At 41.2% G+C, this 24,171-nt stretch overlaps 1 protein-coding gene across 1 annotated transcript in view; it reads left to right on the top strand.

The window, feature by feature from the left end:
* The window catches only part of diaph2 (diaphanous-related formin 2), a 346,355-nt gene that overhangs the window by 88,675 nt on the left and 233,509 nt on the right, over nt 1-24,171 (top strand). Inside the window, exons 7-11 of the mRNA XM_079167333.1 lie at nt 5,303-5,442; nt 19,337-19,411; nt 19,523-19,592; nt 20,303-20,439; nt 23,755-23,863. Coding sequence (XP_079023459.1) covers nt 5,303-5,442; nt 19,337-19,411; nt 19,523-19,592; nt 20,303-20,439; nt 23,755-23,863 — 531 coding nt within the window. The remainder of the gene's footprint in view (nt 1-5,302; nt 5,443-19,336; nt 19,412-19,522; nt 19,593-20,302; nt 20,440-23,754; nt 23,864-24,171) is intronic.

The following is a 24,171-nucleotide window of genomic DNA, read 5'->3' as shown; positions in this document are numbered from 1 at the left end:
CTGACTTTTGTCAGTGTAGGTGGGCGCTGTGTGTGTGTGTGTGTGTGTGTGTGTGTGTGTGTGTGTGTGTGTGTCCTTATATGTCCTAAATTCATTACCTCCCAAGAACAGTGTCGTAGATGTGCACGGATGTTCCCTCAAAATCCACTCTGCAAAGCCCTCTGTTTACGCAATACCACAATCACACCTACAGAATGTGTTCTTGCATATCACTTGTCCCCCCACATGCAGTTATTTTTGTTTGTCCAACCTGCAGGGTGTTGTTGTAAACCGTCATCTTCGTCACCTCGAAATATCAGGAAGGGGTGAGGGAGTTTGAACATACTCTCTCACGTATTCTCATGCTATGCAAAACTATTTTATTCAGAACAGTGAAACAAGCAGTGCTTTAACATCATCGCTCTTCAGGAAGCTGTATGTAATATTCAGATAATGGAGTCAGTAGTTAGCCGGAGTTGTAGGGATTTGTTTCTCTGCACAGCTCTGCAGTCTTGGGTTTGACATTTCTGCTTCTCCTCAAAATAAGCTTTCAGAATAAGCTGATTGCGAAATCTATGCTCTTCTTTAAATAGCATTAAGTGCTGCAATGAGTCCAGTGGGGTCGTGATTTTCACACTGGGCATCTAACGGAGTCATTGTAACGTGCTATTCTCACGCTGCGATGACTGACACACACTCGAGTGCAGTACTCTTCTTTGCTTCGCTTGCTAATTGTACCTCTTGATCAGGCGACACTGGAAGAGATAACAGAGTTGGGAAAACATTGTTTTTGAAGAATGCGTATATGTCTTGAGTGAGACAGAGCGAGGCAGACACAATGGAAGGAGCAGTAGCTGTATCAGCTATCTCCCGGCTCTGGCTTCCAGGCTAGACACATTGCAGCCGTGTGGTTTTTCCAGTAAGCTGACAAAGAAGCTGAATAATGTATCTATCAGTCTGCCTGAGTGTGCCGAGCACCGGGCACTGAGGAAGCTGCCAGCTTGTTATAGGCTCATTACAGGTGAAGATGACATGTGGAGGTGCCGCCGCCTTGGCATTGTCTCCCTGCCCTGCCCTCGATAGAAAGCGCAGCACTCTGTCACTCCCCATGGCATAGAGGAAGGGACACAGAGGTGATGCAGGAGGAGGGAATGAGCGCCAATGCTCCCCTCACCCCCCCCAAAATGAAATTGACAGGCTCACCGAAGTAATTGCTCCCAGCACTATTTTCTTTGGCAGGAAATACTGTTATCGGCAAATAGGGGATTCAATAAGCGTCGGGAGATGAGGCTTTAGGCTTGTGGTCAAAAGGCTGTGTCTGTCCTCTACTGTGTAGGTTGTCTCCTGGTGCTCTATCTCTCTGCCCTGCCCTTTCTCCCCCATACACGTTTTATGTCTCTGTGTCTGACCCCTACTTTTTCCTCACATCTCCTTCACCCTCTGCTTCCTTCACGTTTTACGTCTTACTACTTCATCACACACCACCCGCACAACATCTCTCTCCCTCATCCCCGACTCCCTTCCTCTAGGGCCTCTTTTTGACCAATTTCTTCTGTTGACCAGTTTTGTGGGCCTGAAGGGGGAAACTCTATTACCCAGTAGCCCAGCAGGTAATGCCACCTCCCTCTAATCCTCAGATTGTTTCTCTGCTGCTGGTTTGGTGGTGTAATGTTGATATTATCCCATTGATTTGGGCTAGGGTCATGAAAAAGCAGTTCGTGGTCAGAGTCTTTGGTTTCCGGAGGTCAGAGCACGCGGTGAAACCAGAGCTCTCGTTTTTCTGGACATAGTGGTATGCCTGCTGGGAACTCCTGAGAAGTAAGAAGATAAATACAAAGTGGGTGATATGTTTTCCTCTCACTGCCCTGTGTATTATTGGAAGTAATGTTCTGAAACTGCAGCCTCCTAATCAGCCACATCCAGAAAGGGAATCGCAATGATTTACATTTGAGGTTGTGAGTGCTGTTTCTTAGACAGTGTATTCTCTTGCTATGTTTGGGTTAACATTTATGTTGTGTAGGCCTGATTACTTAGTCAAAATTGCATATATTTACACTGAAGGTTTTATCCATAATGTCTAAAGTTTCAGTTCAGTTTGAACCCGAGTTCTTACTGCTTGCAAGCTGTCCTCGTCAAAGCCGCCTCGGCCAAATGGCAGGTGATTGGTCTTCAGACTTGCATGAAACCCAGCACTGTGGCTTTAACACATATCACCGGCCATTATCTTTGAAACTTTATGCAGCACGTTGGAGACATAACACCTCCCTACTGTCGACCCAACTGTGTTGTTTTAGCATTTGTTATTCATCAAAACCGGTCCAATGCAGATAGCAGTGCATTTCAAAAGGCCTCTGGTAGGTCTTTGTCCAGGGAGTATTAGCCTCATTGGAGAATGAAGACTGTAGTTTACACCTTCTTCTTAATAGGGAAGAATCCCACTCGAGGATCATAGGCCTGTTGTACTAAAAGTGTTTTAAGGACTTTTGCGCAGTTTTCTGGGACGGGACATCTGTGGAGCTGCCTAATGGTCCAGATACAGTTCAGGTACAAGTTCAGATGGAGGCTAGACCAGAGATCCCCAAAATCCTTTGCACTGCCTACTGTCATGTTCCCAATGGGCGTCATAACTGAAATAAAGGTTCGGCTGTTTGTTGAAATTAGTTTATTTCAAGGTTCAAAGACAGGGTTACAACACAGGGTTAAACTGCACATTGCAGTTGAAGGGAATTCATCATTCATCAACAGAAAAATATTTAAATCATTTAAAATTAGCCTGAACTGCACATTTTCATCTGTTGCACTTGGTCAGATATTAAAAAGGTACCCTAAAAAAGACCAAGCTAACTGCTGAGCCTGAACTTGATTGGCTGATTATCACATCATGACATTAATTCAGAGTGTGGTACACACCTCTTTTAGACATCTTCATGAGTAACGTTTGGAGGCATACCTTTTGTTGCACAAACCGTTTGAGAATCCTTTGGCTGGAAGATTATTTGGCTGTGATTGAAATTGCTGTTCAGGAATAATTCTCCCACAAGATGACCATTCGTATATCAATGACTCACCCTGCGTTACCTTGAACTCTTGAAGAAAATTGAGAAAAGTGAGTCAGACACGACTGACATTACTTCAAGACTTTGTTTAAAAAATGAAGCACTGCCACTCAAGGAATTCAAAGCACATTGAAGTACTTAAACAAGCAGAAAAGAGAATATGGTTGTGCTTACTATAAAGTTTTACATCACTAAGTTTAACCTTGAACACTCAAAGTGCCGACATTTCACCCTGGGGTTTCGTTAAGTGTCTGGAATGTCTGTCTCTGCTTTGATTAATTGAGCTTTCACAAAGTGTATGTCAGGTCGCATCATTATTTTTATTATTTCCTTAGTCAATATCAAAAATGTGCAACAAAGAGTCCTGTGGAAGGTAATAGTTGAAAGATCTAGATAGTGACGAGAAGGATTCCTATCTCCCTATGGTCTAATAACTACTTTCAGTCGGATGAAAGCTAAGCCACGCGCTCCTCCACATTCACACAACGGTGCTTGAGAAACAGATGAAAGTGTTTGTATAGATGTAGAAGAGAAAGATGGAGAAAAGACAGAACCACAGGAATGCATTTATAGAAAAATCAAACTATAGTTTGGAAAAGAAAGCACACTCGAAGGTTTACCGTGGTTTGAGATTTTTTTTTAAGTGTTCGTATTGCAATAGCAGAGCAGATGAACATGTGGAAAGCTATGGCAGATAATAACAGCTGTATTGCCATTATACAGATGTTATAATTATACAGATGTTACCATTAATCTGTATCACCATTATAATACAGAAAAGATTATAATGGTTCAGCCAAGCATCATAAAATAAATGGTGAAATGAAGTGGAATGACATTAGTAGATCCTTGTTTTCGTGCCCTATTCATAGATAAACTGTATTGTGTGAGCTTACATTTATTAAATGTCATTTTGACACTAGTTGTAGAAGAGCCGCCACTGGTAATTGGTTTCGGCAGGAATCCCTCCTACAGGTTGAAGAACGTCTTTATCAAATAAACACTTCCACTCATTACTGAGCCAATCACACCATGAGCTCAGTTTACACCTAAAGCACGGAGTTATTAGTAGCACGCTGTTGCTAGACTGCCTCTGCTTTTTGCAACAAAAAAAACAACAAAAACAACAACAAAATAATAAATGGTTCTTTCGTGTTGACTGTGCATTGCAGGAGAGCAGCAGGCCTCTCTTTTCTCCAGATAAATGAGCGAGCTTATTACTCACCAAACTGCCTATTAGCACAGCTCAGCTGTGTGGGGAACCAGCAGTCCAGGGATGAACACAGTGTGGATGATTTGGTCTAGCAGTCCGGTTCAGGCACATGCGATTCCTTTCCTGCGGTGCGTTTGTTCATTTTGTTTTCTAAAGTACCTTGACTCAACCCCCACCTGAAATGTAGCTCATTTTGACAACGGAACCTAAAAGAACAGATTTCACACCTATTTAATCTTGGAGCTTGTAGTGCTAATGTAGGACAATTATTCAATTTGCACGCAAAGCTCTTTCATTTGTATCCCTCAAGATGTATGTTGATTGCTGGACTGCATGGCAACTATGTCAGAGACATACATTCACCCTCTCCGTAGCTTTGGACTCAAAGCGTAGCGTGATCTAATGTACTATGTTGACGACACTGTGCGCTGGTAGAGTGAGTGTGCAGATATACGTTTCCCTGTCGGGGTGTAATTGTGTGTATTGCTGCCAATAGGTAGTCTCATTGTGTAAGCATCGGTGTAGCAGCATCTCTCTAGAGCCCTGTGTGGAGATTAAACACAGGAATCCATTTACTTTAAGCAGGAGGTGCTGCAGATAGAATGTAGAGCCTGCGTTTGGCTCTCTCTGCGTATAGACCGTCATTAGAATATCGGCTGATTGAGAGAAAGAGAAATCGGCCAACTCATCTCCAGACGCTCACTCATCCTATTTCGAAAACACAGACGTTTTGGCCAGCTTTCCATCTTCTTGAGTATCCAAATAATAAGTAAAAACAAGTCTCAACAACTACAGCTTCCGAGGAAACAAGCTACTTATGCAGCAAAGTCCTCTTTTTGGTATGGTTACTTCAGATTTTATCGGTATTTCATCGTTCAGGAACCTTTCTGTGTGTTTAGGAAGATGTTGATGCAAATCAAACATTGATGTCCTTCAACTGTGTTCACAACTTTCTATTGCGACCGATTACCCTTGTTAGTTTTGAAGACATTACCAAGGTGTCTTACTTCATGATGGTAATCTAATAACTGTCCTGTTGGTATTTTGTTTCCAGGGAGGACTAAGGAACAGCAAGCACGAGTGTACACTTTCATCCCAAGAATATGTCCACGAGCTGCGTTCTGGCATCACGGAGGAAAAGCTGCTCATTTGCCTGGAGTCCCTCAGAGTGTCTCTCACTAGTAACCCTGTCAGGTTAGTCTTTCTTCACACACTGCAAACTGTTCCTTGTGCCTAGAAATGTTCTGAGTGATATCCACAAATATCACAGCTCAAAGTGCGACTCAAAGTAGACGATTTCTATGCCGAGCTTGGATCTACAATTTCTGTCGTTTTTTAGACTTTACAGTCCCACAATGATTAACATCAACACCACTCTATAGTTCAAACTTCTAGCACACACACAACAGATATGGACAGCTGTAAATTCTGTGCAATCATTTTGCCACAGTAGCATTTGCCAGTTGTGCTTCCTGCAATTCTTTCCCGTGCACTGATTTCTTTGCAAGAAAATGATGGAATCCATTAATTCAGTCGCGCAAAAGGGGGAAGGACCAGAGTGAAAGTCATCTTTCAGATAATGTGCACTCGTTTTTGGTGATTGTTTGAAGTGGAATCATGACAGATTCTACAGAATCATGTGTTTTCTCTATTACGGCAATGTTGTAAAAATTGATTTTATGTTTGTGGCCCAGGTTGCTCTTTTATGTGACATGACGCCAAATAGAGAGTTTTAAAAGCACCTACACTTAAAGGATGTAGTGGAATGTAAACCCAAATGCCATCCTGCCTTCACTGAAGAATGGGCTTTTGTCCGTAGTAGAACACAGCACAGTGGATTTAACAAAAGCTCAGACTAAGTGATGAAGTGCAAGGACAAGCACAAGCTGTACATAAGAGCTTTTCTCGTGCTTTCAACCTTTTAATTCATGTTGAGCAGCATTTGGATATAAAACAACGTTTACTGCAAGGTGCTGACTGCTGTCCATCTCAGTGGGATCGAAACATCATTTAGGTAAATCTGTATCGGAAGAACGTGGAGGTTTAGAGGTATAAAAAAACACCTTGGATATACGCTCAGTCCCAGTTTATCAATCCTGAAATAAATGCTCATTCAATACATGAAGGTTGTAATCTTCAGTTTTTCAAAAACCTTTTGAGAACTGTTGATTTAACTGTATGGTCATAGTGGAGGCTGCATTTTAGTTCAGTTGAATTGCATTACATTATGCTGAGAGGTCTATTATTTGATCCACCCCATTCATATCAGTAGGGTAGGCTAGATAACAGAAACTTCCCTCTATATGACACAACGTAGTTTAACAGCACCACAGAATACATCCTCCAAAATGACCATAGTGTTCACTCAAAACAGGACATTGTAACCCTTGTGAAGGTTGCAGGACTGTGTAGGTGTTCCTAATGAACTGAAAAGCGGTTTACATGCACCTGGAATGCCTTAAAGAGGAACATAATGTTCGTACAGTTTACTCTATTCCTTTGTCTATTTATTTGTCTATCCACCCTGTGGAGCCTTGATTGGCTCTCGAGTCCTTCATTACGAGCCCTCACAGATTTGTTCTCAACTTTTTAACCAAATTCTCCGCCTTCTCTCTTTAACCGGGATGTTCAATTTTAATTTGGTCCCACTATTGCAACGGAACCCTTAGCGACAGCAGATCCTTTAAATTATTTACCAGCCCGCTGTTGAGGAGATGTTTCTTAATGTGAATCAATGAATGGTGCATATTAAATGGTCATCGGATAAGTGGAATACTTTTTTATATTCACCCTGGAAGGAGCTGCTAGCATTGCTCCGGAAGACCTTTCATTTAATCTGTGTGCTACCACCAGCTTAACCGCTGCATTAACCAATTTTAGGAAATAAAACACACAGAGCTGTGTGCTCTAACTAAAATGCACTGCTCAAGACACCCATTCAACTGTTGATTCAGTGTACATTTACCTTCAAAGCTACGCTCCTCTCCCGTTGAGAAGAACGGATCAAACCAGCCGCATCCACTTGACATGTTGGTTTGACTCATGAGGATTTCACAAAGATATTCAGTCGGCTTACACGGAGACATTAGCTAGTGATGCATACACTAAGGAACCATAGATAGATGTGGAATGGGCTAAGCTTAAACATAGATGCACATCTAATATAAATAATGTTTGAGTGTGTTATGGACGGCCGCGCTATTATCCCTCGAGTGATTGCAGAGCTGTGAAGTCAGTCTCCGCAGTCTCCAGCAAGCTGTGGGGAGTCAAGTCAGCCTCTCCACTCAGAAAGGCCAACTGGTGTCGAGGGGACGTAAGCGAGGCCAGGCTTGCCCTGTGGGTGTTTTCAAATGGCTGAATCTCGGACCAGCATGTGAGGCACCAGTGCTTTATGGACGAGTTGCCTCCTACGGATGGCAAGGTCCATGCCTGGAGAAAGCCACCTGTGTGTGTGTGTGTGTGTGTGTGTGTGTGTGTGTGTGTGTGTGTGTGTGTGTGTGGGGGTGTGTGTGTGTGTGTGTGTGTGTGTGTGTGTGTGTGTGTGTGTGTGTGTGTGTGTGTGTGTGTGTGGGGGTGTGTGTGCGCGGCGAGCATGACTGTGCGAGTGTTGACTAAATCCGGCCCCCTGCTCATCTTTACGCCTCTCATTATTTCTCTCTTGGGTAAAGGGACTGATTGTTTTCTTGAAGCATGGATAAGGTTACCCCTAATGAATATGAATGCACTTAATTGTCATGGATCACGACACACAGGAAATCCACATTTGGTTTGCTGCTACTCTGACTTCACTATGTTAATGTAACCTTTGTACGCTATGTTATAATATACTGAAAATAACCATGAAGTAGATGGCAGAGCAGTGCATTCATGGTTGTTTTAATTTTCACCTTAGAATGATGATCAGCTGGCTTGCTTTCGAATATTTATATTTTGGGGACTTTCAAATTGACCTAAAGAAGTCAGCACATTCGTTCCTCAATATGCATGTATAAATATAGATATACTGGTAGGTCTTGCATTATATGCTGCCATTTGTTACGCCTTCGCTGATTGTTTAAACAAAGTTTAAAGCATTGGACAGTATTTTTTGAGATGAACTCCCTTTCCAACAGAAGTGCCAGTTTATAGTCAGGAGCTGGTCAATTTCTATGTCTTTCAGTGGAAAAGGCCAAACAAACTTTGTCTAAGATTGTTTTGCCTGTGTTTTAAAGGATTTGGTAAAATACTGAGCAGAATTATAATGTTGGGGTTTTGAATTATCAACCATTTTAGGAGAATCATTCCACAACGGTCAGAGGAATGCATATATGGTCCTAGACTCTATTTGATTAAAGTAAAACGAAAACATCATCAATTTCTCAATAGTCTCGACCAAGAGATTTGATCTGATCTGTTACAATCCAATGTAGAAGTACTGTAGGACAGCTTAAGCTAGGCGGGAAACGTTTTTAAGTTATTGTTATTTTTAAGCTTGCAGTTAATGTTTCAAACTCAATTGACCATTTTTATGTGACCAGTTAAAGCCCTGCTTTGTAGTTACACATAGTTCAATATTAGTGTGTCTTCTTCTCTTCTCTATATCAAGCAATATTAGTGTCATTCGGATGTATAACAGCAAAATATAGCCCTGAGCCTTGATACATGGTAAGCAATTTCACATTTATTCATAGGTTTTAGATCAAGTAACTCATTTGGTGATCTGTGTTTAAACACTGGAGACATGTTTGACATTTATGTGATCATGAAATCAAAACCAGCACTTTGTTTTGTGGAACATTAAACTTAATTTCTATGCACAGAAATGAAAGTCTCACATCAAATGTTCTTTCACAGTTAGTGCTTACCATTGCTTTTTGTTTTTCCTGTGATGTTTGGGCAGCCTGCTAATTTGCTCCCAGAGGCCTGTGTTTGTCTAATAGTTTAATTGGCTGGGCTGTGCACCTGTTTGGCAGCGCAGGTGGCCACAGGGCCATTGTGCTCAGGGCCTTATCTCCCAGGCAGTTCCACACAGGTGTGTGGCATGCAGCCTTTTGCAGATCCACCCACAGATGGCATTGCCTGGAGCGTCCGCTGCTTACTCTGTTTCCACTCTCTTCTCCTCAACTGCCATGTTTTCCACTTCTCTTTCTGTCAGAATTTCCCCCAGCCAATTATTTATCCTCTACTTTCATTCTCCCCATTTTAATTCTGTCATTTGGATACTCTCTTCTTAATTTAAAAGTGTCAGGTTGACTTGCCGCTTTTCATTAATTTCTTAATCCACTGACATGAAGTGAGATGCCAACTTAGAGAAAATTACAACCCTCTTATTTTCTCATTTAGTGGGAGAGAAGTCCTGCAGTGTTTCAGCCTTCTCCTTCACACTCATTTCCAAATTCCTACTCTGTGTTTCTCACAGGGGGAAACTGTCATACGATCCATAGAAAATATATATCACAAAGTTGATACCTCAATTCATACATTTATTTATGTTTTGCAGTCACAATGTAAAGCTAATTTACTGTGTATCATGTGTGTTTGAATTGTGTCTTTGCACGATTGTGCATACCTTGCTTTTACACTTTACTTGATAATTCATTCTGATGCAGCTCTGAAGGGTTAAAGCTCACTTCCTCTGATCTAACTCTGCTGCAGCTCCATCAATAGACTTTCCAATATAAAAATAGGAGAGTGGTTTTGAGCAGCAGAGCACACATCCATGGCCCCAGCTTTTGAGCTCCCTATGTTTAGCCCTCAGCATTACACTATGACTCTGTCAAATCCCGACAGTGACTTCCATATTAGATCTGCTAGCTCTCAGATCCCTAAGACATATTTAAGCAAAATTGAACCGGGCTCCCAACTTTTCATTATGTGAAATCTTCACGGTACAAGTCAGACATTTTCTCAGGGGCATTTTCTTGCGAGGTCTTTTTGTGGAGGCGGGAGACATTTGCTGACACCAGAGTTTCTCTCTGTGTCTGGATACTCAAGGTGTGGGTTGTTGTGATGATCTTGCTGCTCTGCCACACAGGGTGTCTCAGAGTCTGAATCAGTCTCACCAGCTTTTCTCAGTTGAATGCTTGTAGCTGAGCACAGAGGGTTGCATGGAACACTAGTAATGGGCTTTTTATGAGCTTTGAAGTTACTATGCCTGCTCACATAAAGCTCCCCGTCTTGTTGACTGTCTGTCCTGATGCACAGCTTGATAAAGCATTGAACAACATACGGACAAACACTTTTGTTCAACATTCCTGCCAAGCACAGTGGTGATGCTCCCTTTATAATGATTAAGACAGCACTCCCTCATCTCGTAATCTATGTGCATTACAGTGAAATACAGTCAAATGAACTCATATATGACCAGAAACAGTATTTCTAGACAATCAAACTACATCGTAGTCATACTTTTTCATATATATGTATATATACATATATATAGTGAATGCCAACCGGAAGGTGTAAAGATATTACTGTACTTGATTGTCATTACATTTTATGTGCATGGCACTTACCGGTACAATTAAAACCAAGACAATTAAAAGGTGTGACAAAAGCTCCTCCCTTGGCACAAATGTACTTTATTAGTCGCACTAACTGGTACTCTTACATCCCCGACTCCTTCTCCTTTGGTCTCCTCCATCCACTGTGTGCACAACAGCCAATCAACACCAGCACAGAAGAGCATATCCATCTGCTACTGTGACTGCTCGGAAAAAATATGAGCATCGAAAACGTCCCAGCGGCTGTATAAAACCCCTCTCGACAGCTTAGGCCAGAAATCTTGTCTGGTACAGGCACAAAGTGTGAATAGTGACTCTCGATGCAACTGCAATGTGTTAACACTGCACTGATGAATGGTACCTGTAGAGGACTTGAGTACATAGACGTCAACTGGCCAGCTCTGTCTGACATTGATTCCTCCCAGAGATGAATGACTGTTTCAACTCTGTCATTTTTGATGTGGAAATCGCCCCCCCAACCCCCCCATCTCAGTGAATCATCCATAATTGATCTTCTGTATTTACTTTGTTACCCTGGATAGTGCTTTTGTGAAACCTATCGGACTCCATGTCAATTTGAATATTTTAAACATAGCATAATAACAGTTTTCATGTCCTCAGTGGCGTTCAGTGGAACAGGCTATTTCAGCACACAGGACAGTCTGACGCCTTTTGGAATTTCTGGATCCAGCGCCATTTCTTCCCATCGCTTTGTGGTGTAATGGAAAAAATATCATTTTAATTTCCCACCGTGACGGTCGAGATTTAACATCTTCCAGGAAGAGATGAGCAAAGGAAAGGAAGGAGGAGAGACACAAGATATCCACAAAAAACCTAACCTGTCAGGGCGATAGAATATGTTGTGGCTGTTAGACACACAGCAAAGAAGTAAAGTGGCGGTGGAAGCTTTCCACTGGGGTAATTTTCTTTGCACCATGCTGTGGGACTCTACTCCCTAGACTCCCACTGCTATTACAAACCACTTTTCCTTCCAGGCCTCATACAAGTTTGCTCTGTCACTTGTCAAGGTGAAACAAGACGGGGAAAGATGACGAAATTACATAATGACTTAGCGGTGTGGTCTGTATCGGCAAAGGTTTCTCTGGTCTTCAGTGTTTTCAAAAGTAACAGAAATGATTCACTCATTAGCGAATCTACACTCATTTTGTCTTTTATGTCTGAGGGTGGTGCAATCATTCTCGTTTTATAGCATTCAAAGAGATTTATTTGACTGTTAAATTTGTCACAAATGTTATGACGCTGTTTCCAACAGACGTGACGAGCAGTCAGAAATGAGCAAGTTAACTAGTTTTTACCCTTGCGGCTGACTTCAGAGTTGACGTTCGCCCTTCTCCCTCAGAGGCAGTGAAAACGATTTTGGAGACATAAATGTCCTCAGTGCCTGGGTATATTTCAAGAGTGATGCCTATTTCATTTTATTACACCATCTGTTAACCTCCTAGATACCCATATCTGTTACAGCCCCGACGTGATACATATATAATTTAGAAATATTTGTTTCTAAATTTGGCGGATGTGATGCCTATGTACACAAAACGATATATAATATAGTGCATTTTTCACACGTATTTAAACAGTGCATCTTGACAAAATCTCTGGTGTACATATAAATATATATCGTCAAACATATATGCAAACTTGAATTATCGTCTTGCTGTTTTTTGGTCGTGGGATATAATCCTTTGACCTGAGCCCGTAACTAAACAACTTCTGAGCGGGATATCTGTCCAATCTGGTCTAAAATCAGTTGAAATCATATTTGTTGCTACTTTCATGCAATTATCAACCGTCCTAACCTATGAAAGTCATCTAATCTGCTCCAGGATTTAGGAGTCTTGCAGCGCTTTCCTAAAGTTCCCAGCAGATATTAAATAATAGCACAAACATCTGGGAGGTGTACGCTAACATACAAGCAATAATTTAACATTTACACTTTGCAAAGTTTCATCTACTGTATAAGGTGACAGCAAAGAAACACTTAAACATAATGGCAACTTTATTGCTTTGAAAATAGTCACTGTTCTTTCAAAGAAGTGCTTTCCACTGCATTTACCTCTCTCTCTCTCTTGAGAGATGAAACTCTGCGGAAGCCAGAGGACTGTGGAGATGCATCACATCAGACCTGATGATTCTTTCTCTGATCTTCCACAAACACATCATTAGATGAGTTTGTCTCTAATCAACCTGCGATCCATCCGCCACTTGTACTAGTGGTTTCTGTCTGCCGTCATCTCGCAGGGAGGACTGTTGTGTTCGGAATCCTCGGTGTTGTTCTGGGGGGTAATTAGAAATATCAAGTGTCTTTTGGACTCCTCGGGGGTTCATTTCAAAGTGACTGGGGGAGCATGGGCTCCTGTCAGCTGTCTGCACTTACTCCTTGATTTAACTCTAATAGAGACTCTCCAATCACACACACGTCTTTTGCGCGCATACAGACACTATTGTTGCTTTCATTAAGTTTTGTGCATCTGTACGCACACACACACACACAAGCAGCTTCAGTTCAACCAGGAAAAGTGGAACATTTGTTCATGTCTTAAGGCTGAGCTTCACTCTTTGTTAGAACCACGTTTTAGAATCAAGCTGTGACTCAAATACCATTAGAAGTGCAAAGTGCCTCCTTTGGAGTACTGCACTGCTGCTGTTCCTGTGCTTGCTTGGTTTCACCAGCAATCATATTCTTGGAGTGCTGACACCAGGAATATTTTCTTCAGACTGTGTTACTAGCTTTAGTACCAATATCAAACAGCGAAACTGCTCCTGTTGTTTCTGTGAACAGTTCCTTTTCGGTGGCTCAATGATTTTCTTTGATTTTTTAGATTTAATTTTGTCCTGAAGCATCAGTTGAAGAAAAAGACACTCTTCAAAATCGATAGAGCGAATTAGGTGTGTACAATTCACCAAGTCGATCTTTTGCAAGTAACAAGTAAGTCTTAAGTCTTTTTATTCAAGTCCATAACATTGAGTTTGGATTCCTAAACAAGTTATAATGCGCTCTTCACCAAATGCAATGCCGTTTTGCATTCTGTAATTTTTTTTTTTTGTTGACCAGCAAAAATGATCCATGGTATAATTTTTTCCAAGTCATGCGACTCGAGTCCACACCTCTGGTGGTTTTTTTGCGTTGTCCAGCCACACCGTGTTGTCTGCTGTGATGTTTTTATATTTAGGAGCTGTGCAGGCCAGCGGGAGACCTGCGATATTATCAGGGCAGCTCAGTGGAGTGACAGAGCCCCTGTCACTAGGATGGAGAGAGTGCATGTTACCTGGAGTTCCACGTGAAGGATAGCAGCTGCTCGTTGTTCTCCTTCAAGGACAGCACAGGTCAATGATTTTGGTTCTCCGTATACTTAAACCTGGATTCTATCAATCTCTGAAATATTTAACTCACCTTTGTGTGAGTGTATGGTAGATTTAATGATTTTCTTACAAAAATCTAAGGATGATTTTGTGGATGCTTACAGGTTATAACCTACGTGTGTTTGTCTTGTTGTGCAGTCCGTAGGGTTTCATGTAGTTTCATAGCTAGGATGTGGGATGAATTAATCAAACTAGCAAACTGAGAGTCTGAAATGCAAAGTCACCAAGATGCACAGCTCAAAGCAGCAAATTAACAGCACACAAGTGAATGATTTCATTTTACTAGCTTAGTGTGATTGCACTGATAAGATGTATCCTGTGTGACCATATATCTTCTATGATTCATATAACAGCTACAAAGGCCACAACCTTTAGTGCTGCAATTATTAGGACAAAAGCTCTAAAGGAAACATTAGAAGAAGGAAAAACAAAAGTTGCTTTCTCTTAATAGCTGTTGTGTGAAACATATTCTTTTTCGAGATGTGATAAACACAACAATATGGTAAATATTTTATATCCAATTTCTGCCATCTGATATGCCCTGTGCATTATTGTTATTTCAGCAGGCTATTAAATTGATCAGAGTATAATGTAGCTCCATGTTTGGCATGGTAAATCACTACGCAGACACTGCTGGTGCTTGGTTTCAAGCTATAATGTTCAGAGATCTTTGTTGCACCGAGCTTTGGCCTTCATTTGGAAAACTGCAGCACTGAATAGGTCAGTACTCACACAGAGGGACAGTTGTATGGCTTTGCCTGTAATACAATATGAAAGATATTGCGCTTGCACAGAAGCTTTCAATAAAAAAGCTCCCCATCTAGCCATGATAAAATAATAACACTGGAACCATAGACTGAAATCAATGCGCTGACAAGCCATCTAAACACGAGACCAGCCATCAGTCAAACAAAGGGGTGAGAGGGTGTCGGCCTCTCGCTGTTTCTGTCGCTGTTGAGTCACTTACTGCGGCTGGCGATGCGCAGTAACATTTCGTCACGGATTAGCATTTCTCTTGCCAAGTTTTTGCAGAGCTCCACGCTCACTCGACACTGTTTTCCACGCCTTTTGCTATGAGTCTGTCGTCACCTTTCGTCAGTACACAGCGCTCTACATACACTGTAACTACTTGCATTCCCTTGAGCAAGACACTGAACACAGCCTGGAGTGGCACTAGCGGTACCACGCTGTCCACTTTGGCAAAATGTAGCAAACTGCAAACTGTGTGGCAGAAGACATTAAAAGAAACATGTGCTGGGACGACTGAAGTGCCACAGCGGCTTATTTTGTTCCTTTTATTTACGTTTCAATGAAGTGTACGTACTTCAAGGTGAAGTACAGGTTGAAGTGAGCTTTGTAAAGACTGAATATGATATTTTTTATTATTTAAGGTCTCACTGCTGTAATATATAAACAGACATATATACAGTGCAGACATGCCAATATACATGCACATATTTTCTGGTGGTGGGTCAGCGCTTAGCGCTGTCACCTCACAGCAAGATTTCCATCTGGAGTGTTTCCGGAGTTAACAGGTTCTGGGTTTCTTTAAGATGTCCTCCGTCTCTCCGACTGTGTGTGTATGCCCCGTGACAGATTGGTGACATCTCCAGGTTGCACCCGGCCTCACGTGAAGTGCATGATGGGATAGTCCCCTGTGACCCTGGAAAGGACGCAGTGTAGAGATTGAATGCATGGGTGAATATTTGCTCATGCATAACTACATATGTTATGGCAGCACATGTCAGAAAGTCAGGAACGTTTTTGTCTTTTGGGGAACAAATGTCATTTGACAGGAAGACAGGCTGGTCATTTCGCTGCAAGACATTATGACTCTAAAGTTAACAGCAAGTCCACACCATCATGGACTTTCCGTGGGGCTGAAATGTTCTTTAGTGAACATGCATCTTGCCAGTAAACATGTGCTAAACTGTGAGATTTCCAATGCATACATCTGATAGCAGTTAGCATAACTACAACATAATTGCATCCAGCCAGTAGAAATAAAACTACATATAAAATAAGAAATTGCTCCCCTAAGACCGATCATGAATTTTTAATTTTGCCTGCGGAATTTACATGATTGCAGAAAGTAACACAATTTGGTGGCACTTCACTAAAGGATTATAGCCATCAATATTGGATGAACAAGTCCCCCCCCCCCCCCCCCGCCCCCAACTTAATGAAATCCTTGGATGTGTTCCCACATTAGCAGACGAGACTGATAAGGAACGGATGCAACCTCTTGTTCCTTCAATGTTGAAATGATACATTGATATTTTATTGTCCAAGAGCAACAAGTATTGTCATGTTTGACCGAGCAACGCTTTAGCCCCCCCCAACACTACGAGTGTCCCTGCTCTTTATAAGCAACACGGTTTACCTGACTAGAATACCCATTGATCATTTGTGAGCTTGTACATAATTACTACTACAAGTAAGAGGCGTAGTAGCAGTAGTAGTAGTAGTAGTAGTAGTAGTAGTAGTAGTGTTGTTTTTTTGAGTTATTACTTGAAATAGTATGTTGTCCACTGAGGCAGTTTCTCAGATGAACAGAGAAATAGCATTGCATAGCCTCAGGACAAACACTGTGGAAGGACCATACCTCTTCTTTTGTGGTAACTTTGGGGACATTTAGAAGGCAAGCTGCAGAGCACCTAAGGGTATACGTGAGGGGACAGAAAATGATAGACAGTCTGGGATGTAGGGAGGAGTCGAAGCATTTAGTGCTTTCAAAACCTTGAGGACGACCGCATTATGTTGCAACCTGCAGCAAGGCATACATTTTAGATGAGAAACTTTCTGCACAGACCACCGCAGTGCCTCCCTTTCTTTTACGTCTTTTCTGTTTCAGTCCAACGACAACAACAGAGAGAAGGTCTGCAGACAGCAGACATTTTCCACAAACATCTGTTGCCAAATTTGCAATTAATATTCAGTTTTAATTAGTGCAACTTCTCTGTCGAAGGTAGTTATTAGTTAAGCTTTTATTTTGTGAAACGGTGAAGAAACAACGTGTAGCAAAACATCTCCAGCACAGATGTTTTGCTGCAAGACGTTTTTTCAAGATATTCATCTTCTTTCATGTCTTCCTTGTTCTGACCACTGGGATGGCTTGTTTCAGTCACAGCCAGTCAATAGATGGGTTCCCTGACTGGTCTCAGTGTGACATCGTGTGTGTGTGTGTGTGTCTGTGTGTGTGTATGTGTGTGTGTGTGTGTGTGTGTAGGTGTGAAAGCTCATTTCCAAACCTACCAGATGTCCACTTTCTCAAATTTTCCACCAGAGTCTCCCTTCTGCTCTGTTCTGGTCATCATGGAAATCACCTTGAAGACATCTATTACTTCATTTTTTTTATTCTTAAGTACAGTTTTATGGAGATAAGAATCAACCCTTTAAAATGAATATAAGAGAGTCAATTATTAGTGTTTTACACCAAAAACAGAGAATAAAGAATGAAAAAAAAACTAAAGAACGTTCATAACTAATCTCTATTTTTAAAGGTGTTTTAAGTGTATGGAATAGGAACCCTACAATCTAAATATAACTGAATATTCAGCCAGCTGTTGCATTACTAGATAGCACACAGTGGGGACAGAATCCTCTCAGCAAAGAAATTCTCCTAAATGTAAGTGAGAATCATTTACAAAATGAACAGATACGATATCTGTTAAAAAGGATCGACATGTGTGATGACGAGATGCATCATTTTAGCTCATAAAATAGTTAGAAATTGAATTAAATCAAACATACACACTCTTTTGAAGGTATAGAGAAACATACTATATATACACCGTTGCTGTGATAACCATAAAGCACAGCACAGCACGGTAATTATGTAGAACCTCTACTTGTCCTTGCTTCAGAGGTCAAAGTATTTCTTTCCAGTGCTGTTCTTGTGGAGGTTTTATAATGCCGTTACACCGTGTAATAAACCAAGATTGTCTTCACAATTATCGCTTCCATTTCTTGGTCTCTGAAGACTGACATTACCATCAGGAGCATGAACAGAGACTGTGGATTTACTGATTTGTGCTCCCTCAGCTATGTTGTGTCCTTTGTTGTCCTGATGTCTCATTTACTCCTACCATCTCCGTATCACATATATAAATATATATATGTATGTACATATAAAACTGTATGATTATTCTGCTGCAAACAGTGCCAGTTAGTTTTTTCTTCTTTTATGGCCTTGAATATGCTCAAAGCATGCCAGCATTCCAGTATGGAAGCAAACATTCAAACCGGAAGGTTCATTATAAACAGACGTTCATAAATTTCCAACATTACGATGTTTTGTTTTTATTAAGAAAACCGATCATCATTATGCACTACACTAACTATCAATAACTTATAAACTGTTTCAGCTTGTCTGTTAATACAATTTGAGTAATTGTAGGTTGGGGGTTGCGGCGTGTGCTAATTCAGTCACAGATCAAAGGAATACCTCACCCCAACTTTGCCAGTTGCCTCTGGCTAATGCATCTCACCCCAATTGAGGTTTTTTTCCGACTCACTGAGTCAATACAAATGCCTTTAATACTCAAACCATTATTATTTGAAATCATTGTCAAAAAGGCGGGTTAAATCCTTGACATATGCCCCATTAATGTCAGGAAATTGTTTCATGCATTTTGCGTTATTGACAGTTAGGAGCCTGAAAACGAGTACTGCTAATGACATAATCTGGCTGCGACCACACTGTCCCGCCAACCCTCCTCCTGCCGCGCTCTGCTCCTGGCTTAGACAAACGGGCTCATCTGTACTGGATCATTTGCCGTCTCTTGATACGCTGTGGTTTATAGCCAATTATCTCTTGCAATCCATTATCGATTACAGTGTTATCTTTCCTGCATTGCTTAATCTTTTGGCACAGGAACACAACAGCTCACATGGGGGGCCTGGATACAAACTGCTTAGCGGTGGGAACACTAGTTAAGATGGATGTATGTTAATTTGCTTGTAGATGGGTACAGTTTAAATTCAAATTCAAATTTATTTGCAGCTCCCCCTGTAGGGAATTTAAAACTGCACCAGTCAATGTATCCAAGTAACTGTTAAACCTTTTATGTCATTCTGAATTACTTATTTCTTTTGAGGTTAGTAGAATATTTGTGTTCGCTTCCTTCTGTGAATCAACGAATCAACGAACCAGCAGGGCAATAATGAACATTACAATTTAATACATGACTGTTTTTCTTTGTGTGTCTGTGTCTCCCTTCTAGTTGGGTTAATAACTTCGGTCATGACGGTCTCGGTCTTCTTCTGGATGCTTTGGAGAAGCTGCTGGACAAGAAACAGTAAGTGATCCCCTGTGACATCCCCTCTCTGTGTCATTTTGATCGTACCGGGTTGTGTTCATATAATCACAATTTCCTTTTCATTGTTTTTTTTTTGTGTTTTTTTTTCAGGCAAGAGAATATTGATAAACGGAACCAGCACAAACTTATCCAGTGCTTGAAGGCTTTCATGAACAATAAGGTTTGTATGAGTCAACAAACATGATTAATTCTACTTCAATATACCTGCATGATGAAATGATACAGCTTGCTGCAGTCTTAAATTACTTTGAAATTGACTAGTAGGAGCGTAAAGGTAATGTCCATCTTAGCACTAAATCTAAGCACAGAAGGCTAGACTTGTGGACTCATATTAAACATCTGAGAAATGTCTAATCGAAGCTCAGGTGGCCAGGACTCAAAGCCTGATTTGAATCTGGACTATGACAAGCCTGGAATAGAGGCACAGCAAAGTGGAGCTAATTTTTCCATTTCAAGGCAACAGTCTCAGATCTTTGAATTATCCTTTTTTGGGAGGGTCTTGCTCATTTCTCAAAAGTGGCACACATTTCAAGGACAGACTCTTGATGTTGCTTCTCTCAGAGTTAATCCCCACACGTGGTCATCTCTGCCCATTCCTTCAGTTGTGTGGGGGACTAAAAGGTACGGGAGACTGTAACTATTTGTCCCTACAGTCCTGTCCTGAATTGAGTTAATTCATCATCCTCTCCATTTTCTCCCATGGCCTCGTTGTCCCTCCTTAAAAGAAAATTAAGGCTAACTATGAATTACATATATTAGCTTCTTTTTATAATTTATTTCCCACTTGAAGGGAAAGTTCTCCTTACATGCAAATGCTCTCATTAATTTATACTCAATGGACCTTTTCTGTATCCTACCTCCTCCTCACAGTATGGACTGCAAAGGATCTTGGGAGATGAGCGGAGCCTGTTGCTGTTGGCACGAGCGATTGACCCCAAACAGACCAGCATGATGACCGAGATTGTCAAAATTCTCTCTGCTTTCTGTATTATTGGAGAGGAAAATATGTAAGTCAAATTACCTGATCATTTGTCACATTTGTTGTCACACATCTTGCTTTTGCACACTTCCTCATGTCTTGCATACAATTCAAGAGACATCTCTAGAAAGCCGATCATATGCCCACCCACTCGACATTTAAATCATGTCCCAAGAATGTTAAGGGAATTAAAGATTGTGTCACATTTCAGATTACGTAATTGAGAGGTTCAGCTGTACTGTACTTGCAAATGTTTCCAAATATTTGCCATTGAGACTTACTGCTGCCCCGAAAAAATAGATGTGAATAGAAATCCACTTGTGATGTCCAGAGAGTGAAGAAATGACAAATATAAAGTAGAAACAAAAACAGTCGCCCGATTTCTCAGGATAATTTGATAAATGTCTGTGGACATTAAGACATAGACCAGAGCTTTCAGTGGCATCAAAACATTTGCAAATAAAAATGAAACTATATATGCATGGATTCTTTTTCCACTTACTTAAGGGTATTTTGTTTTGTAATTGGGATGAACTGACCCTTTAAAAGGGCCCTTTTACTAACACTTTAAAGGGTCCCTTCACCCCAAAATAAAAAGTCTTACTTGTCGTGCTTTTTATCAATCTAGATTGTTTTGGTAGATATCGGCCATAGAGTAGTCTGCCTTCTCTCAAATACAATAGGACTGCATGGCACTCAGCTCATGTTGCTAAAAAACCTCAAAAACAATATATTTGAAAAACTCAACAGCAATGTCGTTTTACAGAAATCCTGACCTGGTTTCTCGAGAAAATTGTTTTGAGCAGTTTCATGCAGGAAACCTTGTATGCTTTCATACCAAGCTGGGTGCCATATAGTCCCAGTGTATTCGAGAGAAGGCAGAAGACGATTGGTAAATAGCACTACGGCTACGAGGGAAAATATGTATTTTTGATTTTGAGGTGTACTCTCCCTTTAAATACTTTTGCCTAACCTCCTCCATTCAAAGTCGCAAGCAAGTTTTCAGTATTCCAAATTGATTGAGGGACATGTTTCCCTATCTTCCTCAGTAAATCACAGCTGATATGAAAACAGCACAACGCCAATTCAAAATCCTGACTGATGGCAGAAAAAAAAGAAAATATGACAATGAAAGAGATATAATCCATCACCGCTGTGGGGACACGCTCTATGATGTTAAGCAAGAGAGGAAGGAGATGTCTGTTTCTTGTAAACACTAGACAATCACTATTGCTTCAATCTTCTCCCACTGGGTGGCATACGCTCAGACACAGATTGCATTGCATGCGTACATGGTTACTCGCTGTGAGCATATATACTACATTTACAGATGGCCTAAGACGGTATAGACGTTTGTTAGGTCACATGGTCAGGTGATGCAGTTTAGTCTGTTTAATGTGTTGAACTACTCAGTGTAGTTTGCCACGGACACACAACCTGGCTGACAGCTTATAAATTGGATTTAGGGGAGTGTTTTTTATTGTTTCCCACAGGGCCAGACTAGAATAACAATGGCACTTCAAAGTCAGTCTGTATGCAGTGTTGGACATAAACAAACCCACAAATTGTGTTTGAGTTCAGCTGTGTGTCTCACTCCTCTGACCATCCTGATCGGCCTTTCAGCATGTAGCACCCTAACCCTGCACGGTTTACCAAATGTTTTTTTTTTAAAGTTACAGAACATCAACGAGTGTGAATCTTGAACTGAACATTGATTTGATTCAATTAATATAAAATGTCAGATGACCTTTTTTTAAAATCACAATTACACTGCTGAAAAATCTATATCCATTAAACACAGATGTTAGTATACAATAAGTATTTTTCTATGAAAAAGATTTAATATTAATAGACTTAATATTGTTTATTGCAGTCCCCGCTATAACACACTGACACAGAATTGCTGCTTGCGTACAAACACACACACACACACACACACACACACACACACACACACACCACTATATTTAAGTAGATACGTGGTGCATAGATAGTACAAGTACCTCTCACGCTGTCCCTCTCCCACCGTTCTCAAAGTATTCAAGAATATTTTGAAGTAAACATCCAAATCGTTGCCGTGATCACAGCCCTGCATTAAAATGTACCTATCCTGTAGAAATGACAGCCAAAAGAGATGAGGCGTCACTTTCTTTGCTCACAAACTTCTCTGCCAACCAATGTTGTGACGCTGGCTCATGTTCAACACCCACTTCAGCTGACAGCATCAAAAGGGAACAAGACAAGTTAAGCAGATCTATCTCGCCTGTTTTGAAGCGCCGTCTGAACTGGCTTTAAAGCTACTCAGTATGCAGCTCCCCATGCTTGTCTGTGACTTTGTAACCCCTATCACAGAGCATGGCCGTTCCATTTATCTCTTTGTCAAGCTAACTCCACACATGCAGTCCTCTCGTATTTTGTCATCCTGAAAGTGTTATTTTTTTTGTGGGGTTGATAAAAGGTAATACAAATGGCAACGGCAAGCCTCGGTGGCTTGTGTGAGCGCACTTTTGCGCGTGCATACATTGGTTCATCCCTACAGCTGACGGCTAGAGCGACCGTTTATTTCTTTTTTTAATTCGTTCATTGGATCAACGAACTTGTACGTCAGCCCAAGAGCTCTTTCGTACCAACGGGAGTAAGAAGGGTGAGGGCAGGGGATTAAGCTCTTCAGTTTTTGCAATTTATGAAGGCGAATTAGCAAATGTGGCCTTGCAGTGACAGAGAGACCACCTGTAGCCACTTATTATGTGAGCATATTGTAAATCAGTGTTTACACAAGGGCTCATAAGACATCAATTTACTGAAATTGCGGCCTGTGTGTGTGTGTGTGTGTTTGTATATGCAGCACAGAATTTCGCATTCATTCACATTTAGAGGCTGAAATTGTCCAACGTGCTATTTAGATGAGCAGCCTTGAGCCCTTGCAAGTGCTCAATTTGCTTACCTTCTCAATAGCTGTATTTGCACATTAGTCTGGTCCCTGCGATAATTTGCACCCCTTTTCACCCCGCTAAACACACTCTACCGCAATTGCTTTGACAACTGAACATTTGCAGTAAAACCCCGTCTTTGTTCAGCATCACCTTAGCAACAAGCATGATGAGGTCAAAATTGGATACCGTGGCAATAATAGACCAGGTTGCAATCAAAGAGAAAGAAAGCGGCAGCATTTGTCAGGGTGACCAAAGACTGGCCGAGCAAATGTCCACACCAACACACAAGGGAAGATAAGATACATGGTGTTCGAGCCGAGAATTGTGAGTAAATGTTCTGTCAGTGAGGTGATAAAAGTGTTTGTTGACTTTTGTGTCGTGCCTTCTCCCTGTTCCCTTTTTTCTACCAGCCTGGATAAGATTCTAGCTGCCATGACAATTGCTGCAGAGAGGAACAATAAAGAGAGATTTGCTCCAATTGTGGAAGGACTGGAGAACCACGACGCCCAGCAGCTCCAGGTTAGGAAACATAAGTTAACAACAACTGGCTGACATTCATCATGCATTCATAGCTGCTTTTTTACTACATTATGTCTTTTAAAGGATAAAAAGTAACCCTTATGGCTCAGTAGCCAATACAGTTACCACTGTTTCTCTAGAGCACTTTAAATGCTGTGTTATTCTGTACCACAGTATCCATTTCAGGATGCCTCTAATAGTCATACACACTGATTCATACTACCCAAACCTAAAAAGAAGCAAGCGACGTATTAACAAGAGCAGGAGTTGTGAACAGTGGACAGTCGGCTCAGTCCATTTTCATTGAC

The sequence above is a fragment of the Pholis gunnellus genome (genome assembly GCF_910591455.1).
Source record: "Pholis gunnellus genome assembly, chromosome: 10".
Lineage (NCBI taxonomy): Eukaryota > Metazoa > Chordata > Actinopteri > Perciformes > Pholidae > Pholis > Pholis gunnellus.
This window is presented reverse-complemented; position numbering and strand designations above follow the sequence as displayed.